This window comes from Empidonax traillii, unplaced genomic scaffold (assembly GCF_003031625.1).
Source record: "Empidonax traillii isolate 1590-97213 ecotype Southwest subspecies unplaced genomic scaffold, ASM303162v1 scaffold37:size1818073, whole genome shotgun sequence".
NCBI lineage: Eukaryota > Metazoa > Chordata > Aves > Passeriformes > Tyrannidae > Empidonax > Empidonax traillii.
This window is the reverse complement of record NW_020955230.1, coordinates 854941-862835: the sequence shown is the minus strand read 5'-3', so window position 1 is coordinate 862835 and position 7895 is coordinate 854941. Positions and strand designations below refer to the sequence as shown.

General features: G+C 42.0%; 1 protein-coding gene across 1 annotated transcript in view; it reads left to right on the top strand.

Annotated features, from left to right (window-relative positions):
- The first annotated feature begins 674 nt into the window (after nucleotides 1-674).
- Nucleotides 675-7895, top strand: part of ELL2 (elongation factor for RNA polymerase II 2) — a 13544-nt gene continuing 6323 nt past the window's right edge. Inside the window, exons 1-5 of the mRNA XM_027878036.1 lie at nucleotides 675-1419; nucleotides 3618-3684; nucleotides 4471-4631; nucleotides 5238-5491; nucleotides 7688-7812. Coding sequence (XP_027733837.1) covers nucleotides 987-1419; nucleotides 3618-3684; nucleotides 4471-4631; nucleotides 5238-5491; nucleotides 7688-7812 — 1040 coding nt within the window. The 5' untranslated portion in view covers nucleotides 675-986. The remainder of the gene's footprint in view (nucleotides 1420-3617; nucleotides 3685-4470; nucleotides 4632-5237; nucleotides 5492-7687; nucleotides 7813-7895) is intronic.

Sequence of the window (7895 nt, the reverse complement as noted above, 5' to 3'; positions counted from 1 at the left end):
TTTGTTTACTATGATGCACAGGAAGCTCTGCTAAGACAAGATGTGTTTGTGTCTTTGGTACCTGACTGTGTCCGGTTCAAGGGTTTTTGTGATCTGGCAGCTCTAGGCCATAAAACACACCCAAACGTCCTTGTGGTACTGTCTAAATAGAAATCTTAGCAAAGACTAGAATAAGGTCAAATTACAGTAGTGATCCACTTGGAGGAATATTGTTTCTCCTCCCTCTCGACAGCATTTAAGGACCAGTTTTGGTTCAGTGGAGCCCATGTGTGAAAAGTTGGAGGCTTTCTGAGCCTCAAACTGGACGTCAGTGCACGCTGTGTATGGAAATGAGCTGGGAAGTACAGAAAGCCTTCCACCATGGAGAGAATTCTCTTTAAATAGAGCAGGAGGACACAGCTCTGTTTTTCCCTAACTCTCTTCCAGCCATAGCAGCAAATGGTGTGGGTCCTAGCAACCTCTTTTGACCTGTCTCTGTCCACATAGAATGTGGATTTCTTTCAGCAGCTGGTGCAGAGCCTTGTCTGGCACTCCTGGACCCAGCTTCCAATGCACATGGATGTGAGCAGGGTACGCTTGGCAGGGAAGAGGATGTGAACCAGCGTTTCAGCTGGAGTACAGCTGGAATGACAACTGTAGCCAGACTGGAGCTTTTCCCTATTCTTCCCAGCTCTTCACTTGACATGCTGTGATCAGCACCCACCGCCTGCTTCTCAGGGCTGCTTTAGTAAATCGTGTGGCTGTGTGACAGCAAAAGCTGAGTCTTACCCCAGTGTGCCTATGGAAATTGGGACCTAAACAAAACTGACCTGACCTCCTTGTTTTGGGAAGCCTTTAATAGGGCTGCTGCAAGGAGTGTCTTTCTCCCAAAGCCTTTCAGCTGTTGAAGAAGGACTTTTTATATTCCAAGACAAGAAACTAGGAAGGACATAAACCGCGTATTTAGCAGCAGTATTTCCTTGTTTGACAGCTCCCTGTGGCTGAGAATGATGTGTTTTCAACAGATGCCTGTTCAGAAATGCCTGTTTCTCAGAATGGGAGGAAAGCCTAATTCTGATCATATATTAATTAGTTATTTTGATACATTACAGAAACGGCCTCTGGATTCCAGTTTCACCTGCCCTGTCATGAGCAAAAAGCAGAGGATTGGTCGCCTGGCCAGTCGAGTCCAGCCAGCAGCCAGTGACCTCTGTGCTGCTTCCTCAGTACTGCCTCCCACAGTTCTTCCAACTTCTAACACATCTGAAACTGTCAGCTCCACTTTCCCCTGCACCTCCAAGGTGCAACAAAAGGATTTGTCTCAGACTGCTTTTGGAATCTCATCACCTGACACAGTGCAGGGGGAGTCTCTGAAGTCTAAAGGTAAGAACGAAGACAGGAAGAGGCTGGAAGCATCTCAGCTTTTGGATTTCAGTGAAGGTGTTAATGCCCTGCTTTTCATAACTCCTGTGGGGGTAAACCCTGGTGAAAAGAGAGCACTGAAACCAGGGACTGGAAATATGAAGGCTTTGCTACGCATTAGTGCTCTACTGTTGTCCCTGCTTTATCGTAATGAAAAGCTCAGGGTTTTTGTACGCCATGTACTACATTGTAACTGTTATCTTAAACACCTGCATTACCAAAGCTCAGAAACTGTTCTGCTGGAACCTTATCTAAAATGATGTTCATTTTGTAAGAATTCTCCCTCTGCAGTGCAAGAACAAAGTAATATTAAATGGATTGCTCTTGGGCAGAAACTAGCTAAAAGGAAGAGCTGGGAATAAAGAATGGATTTTTTTTCCCACTTGATTTCCAGTAAACTGACAGTTGACTGGAACTCCACATTTTCCCTCATCAAGTTTTAAGGTCTACATGCTGGAGATACAAACCTGTTACACACTCCTTGCAGACCAATTTTCTGAAACACATAGATCAGGCATCAATGATTTCCTCATGGTTATCACACTGTTATCATGGTTATCAAATGCTGTTTTACAGAAAGTCCAAAAGCTATGTAACCTGGCTTGTGATTTACTGGAGTTCTGGTTTGAACTGTACCAAGAGCTCCTCTCCCTCTTACCTGCAGAATTTATTTCTTCAAAAGCCTTAGAAGTGGTTTGACTCAAAATGACATTGAAAAGATGAAGAGAAATGGACAAAGAACACTTGATTTCTTACCATAGGGACCCACTCAGCAGGCCAGAGTTCAGTTCCTTTGTTAAATCTGTGTGTTGTCTTGTTTTAGAGGCTGGACTCAGAAATTAGAAGTCGAGTTTAGCCTGGAGGCCTCTTTAGAGAGTGCAGCTTCCTCTTGGAAGTGGTGGTGTACTTGTAGAGACGGGCGCTTTGGGACGGTCTTTCCACATTTACCCTGGACATATGCACAGTGCCCACAAGCCTTGGGATTGCCTTGGAAGTATTTGTGCTTGAATCTATAAACACATGAGCATACTTCTTCAGGAGCCACTAACAAAGTTCTGAACAAATGGAGAAGGAAAAGTCTGCTTGCACTGAAGCTTTTGTGTGGACTGAGCTGTGTCAGCAAACGCACTTGAATTTTTGGAAATTAATCACTCTCAGCAAAGCTGTTCACACAAGTTGTATTGTGCATACAGGGACTATTAATATTCCTGTTTCTATTTCTGTCCCATTTTTTACATTTCCTTTTATACTCCTGCTATACCATGTCATAATTTTAATACTAAATTTAAAAGAATCAAGTGGAGCATCACATGATAACTCTTTTCTCTCCTCAAGACTCAAAGCTCAGATAACTTAAACCCAGGCAAGAACGGCTGAGCTTTGGTAGGGCAATTGTTTGTATACACTGGCAATGTAAGCTGACAACAAATGTAAATGTGTTTTTTAAGCTTGCCACAAAACCCCAAATGAGAAGCAGAGAGAGATTATGAAGATAGCGGACTGTTCCTTCTTGTTCCAACTCACTTTTCCTTACAGCAGCTCTTGTTCTTATTTATCTTAGTCTGAAATAGTGTGGTGCTTCCTCCTGCCATTTAAAAGAACAAAAGAACAATTTACAAGTTCAGACCACTTTCCAACCCAGCCTTGCCACATTAAAGAGGAGCACTCAGTGTTTACTGCAGGTTATTGGAGCCTTAGTGCCAGTTACCACCATCCAATGTGACTGACTTTCCTGTTAAGGAGAGAGCTGAAATTCAGCCAAACTTTGGGCATCTGTAATTGTCAGGGAAAGAAGGAATGGCATGGGAAGGACTTCAGCTTTCTACTCCTCTCTAGAAACTCCTCACTAGAACCTCGATGCTGATCTGTCTCTGTCTCCATCTGTAGTCTTTTGTGCAGCTGCATCTGCTGCTGCATGACATGAATGGCTGTGCAGATGTCACCTCATGCCTTCAAAGAAGAAAAACTGAGCTGGGGTTAACACTGGGCTAGTGCAGAACCTGTAGAACAAAGTGGTCATGACCTTTTTCTGAACCTGGTACTGCCAGCTGTGAAGAAGGTCGTGTGAGCCCTGTTATTAACTTACACAGCTTCTTCCAAGTAATTTACAGTGAGAATAAAGTTCTGAAGGACTTTTACAAGCCCATCTAGTTGGTACTGTTTGACTGTGTTAAAAATTTCTTTATCCCAAGTGTCAAAATTCTGCTTTTCTGTAGGGGTTAAAGAAACTTGCACTGCCTCCACAGACCCTGCATTATCAAGGGAACAACCGGACGACTTCATGTGAGTAAAATAACAACTCTCTTGCCACTCAGCAAAGTAGGCAAAAACTCACGTATGAACACTCATGTGTAGCTAAAAAAAAGTCAGATGTGACCAAAATGCAGTGGTCGAATAAGGACTAGTTCTTTTCACTCACCTAGCTGCCTCATTGAAATACCTTCAAGTTTTAAACTGTGAGGTTGTCCCACGGTTACTGAAAGGGGAAAGAAGTGTTAAAAAGAACTTCTCATGTACTTCAGAAGGAGACTTTGAACACTGAATTTCACTCTTCTTCAAGCAGACAAAACGGGTATATGAACCCACAGTATTTTGTATTTAGATGTGAGGCAATGCAGGAGGAAAGCTGAATGCTGAATTACTGAATGTGTAAATTGGAACATCCTTCCTGTGTTTGGACTGCTTAGTGTATCTAAGCTGGAGAGGTGGGAAGGGGAGACTGCAAGCTGCAAAGTCTACCCTTCCAAAACCCCTTTATGAGCTAACAGGAGTTAACCACGGAAGGTATTTCAAACTAACTTGAAGCTCCAGCAAAATATCCAATTTCACCATAGAATTGTAGACCAAGGATCTAGAGAAAACAGAAAAGCCTCAATTTGCAGCAGGTAAAACTGGCACAGTGTAGATGTGTATAGACATTTGGAAATCTAGTTACAGCCCAGCTCGCTGTCAGAACTGGAAAACGTTTTTCTTCACCTGTTAGGACAGGTTTTAAAGTTCTTGATACAACTGTACTTCTAGACCTGAAGTAGTGCCTGAAGGGCTCAACGTGTTTCTCTGTTTCTATAGCTGTGGAGCCTTGCAACTCAATGACCCAGGTTCTGTCCAGGATAAAGTTACAGTAGGTGGAACAAGCAATAATGAGATGACCAGAGAGCACCCGATCCAGGCAGAAAAGGACTCATGCAATCAAAGTACAAAGGTCATTACACCTCATGGACAACTTTTAGGTATGGTTGGATTTCATTTTTTACTGGATGTCTGTAAATTTTTTAATTGGTGTCCAGCCCCTCACCCAACATCCTCAGAGTCCTTTTTGTCAGGGCTTCTTTCAGCCCCTTCATCCCCTAGCCCTGGATTGATACTGGGCGTTGCCCCAACCCAGGTGCAGCACCTTGCACTTGGCCTTGTTGAGCCTGAGGAGATTCCCAGGGGCCACTTCTTGAGCTCGTCCATGTCGCCTTGGATGGCATCCCAGCCCTCTGGAGTACGCAGACTTGCCGAGGGTGCACTTAATCCCACTGTCCATGCTGTTCTTAACATAGCTCAGTGCTTGAGCTTACAAACTGGGAAAATAATAAAAGCACCATCAATAGAAAGAATCTATATAAAGAACCATCCCTCCAGTATCACTCATGTAACAGTGTTTTTTAATGACCGTTTGTTTGCTCATGCCCAACTCGGTGCGTCTTTACTATCTGGATTCTTACAGACCTGGAAATGCTGAACAAATACTAGTTTATCAGTTCTGGTAAATACTTTCAAGCCAACTTCCTTGCCATCTCCCAACCTCCCATATGAGACGTTTCTTTTCCTCTTTTTTGCCCTTATTTTAGGAAGAAAAGCAGAGGTCAGAAGAGTCCCACAAAGCACTCCAGATGCCGTGCCTGAGAGGAGGAGAACAACACCCATGACCCCTGAAAATGTCCATGGCAGTCGTTGCAATGCTGTGTATCGCAGACCATTCAGGGACAGGGTGATTCATTTGCTGGCTCTGAAGAATTACAAGAAGCCAGAGTTATTTGATCACTTGCAGAGAGACGGAATCATGCAAAAGGACAGGGGTTCCCTTGGAAAGATCCTTCAGCAGGTGAGATCCTGCAGTTTATGCCAGCAATTTTTCCCTCCTGCTATTCTTTTATTCCTAATTTCTACCTCTGTCACTCCAGTCTTTCAATTAGAAATGGACAAGCAACTTACATAATGCACTTTGCCTAAGTGCATTTTATCCATATGGGCCAGTTTGTAAGTCCACGAGAGGAAAGTAAAGAAACACTGAAAACTTTTGGGGCAGAGTTTTTGTTTTGCTAGAATGGCAGGCATTATTATCTCTTTCTAATGTTGTTGCTCCTCATGTCTTATCTTCTGTGTCTCTTTTCCTTGCACTGTTTTACTGCTTAATGGAGAGAAACTGCCCAGGGGTTGTCTTGATTGTGGGAAATAGTTTGTTGTGGTACTTAATATTTCCTGTGACAAGTTTCTGAGCAGAGAAGGTTGGTAATTGCACAGGCCAGTAGTTCATTTGAATGGAGTTGGTGGCCTATCAATGGTACTTGGCTTCTCCTGCGATCTGTTGGGGTTGACTTCCAGGGAAGGGTGTTCCAGGCAAATCCTAACTGGAAAAGGTGGAGGTCTGATTTTGAGCATAGGTTTCTTTGCTGCCATATGAACTGTGCCTTTATTTGCCTTGAAACCTTTTTTTATTGAGTAACTTTTCCAGTGCTCCTTTTGAGTTCAGTTGTGCTTGCGTTTCTTTATCATAACCATTCATAAGATGCCCATGGATTCATAACAATGCAGTGGCTATTTACTTCCTTTCTAAATATTCCCTTTAGTCATAGGCTGTGGCTAAATTATGCAAACATTAATATGTCAAGGTTTTTTTATTTTATTATGTTTATTTTATTATCTTTATATTTATTATATATTTATATATTAATATATTAATATTGGTCATATTTTATTATATTCATTACTTTATTTATGTATCAAGTTCCTCTTTATCAAGGAAAAGAAGTGTTTTGGAACATAGCAGAGGGAGTAAACTTCAACATTTATACAGTTTGGGTTGATCCTACACTGAATTTTCAGCACCTCTTCCTGGGACCTGTTAGGTTTGTTGATCTATTTGCCCTGGGCAAGGGCAGATTTTTTCACCCTGAAGGCAGACACAATTTAATGAGAGCCTTGTTCTTCCATCCAAATTGAAGCAGTCCATTTCTACTTCAAGTTGAGTACAAAATCCCAAAAGCTCAGCTCCTTAGAGGGTGAAAAGTGAAAAATTTTCTCCTGTCCCATTATGTTTGGCAATGTTTAAGGAGACTATCTTGGACTTGGTTTCCTTTATGAGGGATAATCTTCCTCGAGGTCCTGGTTTGCATTCCAAAAGGGTCGTGTTAGCAGCACTACACCCTAAAAGTCTTGCTCACATTTTTCTTACCTTCAAAAGCAGGTAGCAGACCTTTTTTTCTATAAATCTAAAACCAGCAGCCTGAGCTTGAGTATTCTCTTTGAATACACCTTTAGTTCTGTTTTTCAGAAGTCAATTACTATTTCTGGGTATCTTTATTACTTTTGATTTTTTTAATCTGTTTTGGTTTAGCTCTAGGTAGGTTATCCCATACAACTGTTCAGTAGGAACCTGTAGTTTCCTCTTGGCAGGCACTTGAGAAAGAGAAGCAGTTCTGTTTGGGGACACAACTGACAACATTCTGTGGTTGCTCATGGGATGATGAAAACGTGCCTCACTCCAGGCACAGCCTGTGCTCTGCCATAGCCCTGCAGCTGTGTAAAACAAGAAGGCAGTAGGTGTCCTCCTCAAGTTGGACCAATCTGGACTTGTACATGCAGATAGTGTTTTTCAGTTCTTAGAAAAAAGAAAAGTAAAAAGAAAGAAAAAACCTGGCCTCTCATTGTATTTCAAGTGGCAAAGGCTGAAAGTTTTGGCACTATTTGCCTTCATTCTCAAAGTTGTATTAAAGACAAAAACCCCAAACATGGATGCTTGGTGCAGAGAGAGGTTTTTAGAGAGTATATTTCATACAGGCTTGCAATGATTTAGGATTTTCTTACATCAGAATTTTTTCATCCCAAGTGGACCAAACTTATTTAAAATTAGTGCTTCTCACGAGAGAGCTAGTTTGATCTTCATATCCGAAAAAAAGCCTTGGAGAACTGGTGCATGACCTTCTTTTCAACTTTGATTTAGCTTTGCAGTAGCATTTTTTGATCTGCAGTTTGCATTTGGATATCATGAGCATTTAGTTTCTTAATTATCTTCCTGCAGGTAGCCAACCTGAATGCAAAGGATAATTCCTTCAGTCTGAAGGAACATTTATTTAAAGATGTTCAGAAGGATTGGCCTGGCTACAGCGAAGTAGACAGACAGGTTTTGGAGACAGTACTTTCTAGGTAAGTTCCTTCTGTAGGGGAAGAACAAGAGCCATTTCAGAAAACTCCTGGGAAATGAAGGTGTGTCTTCCCTCTAAGGAAAG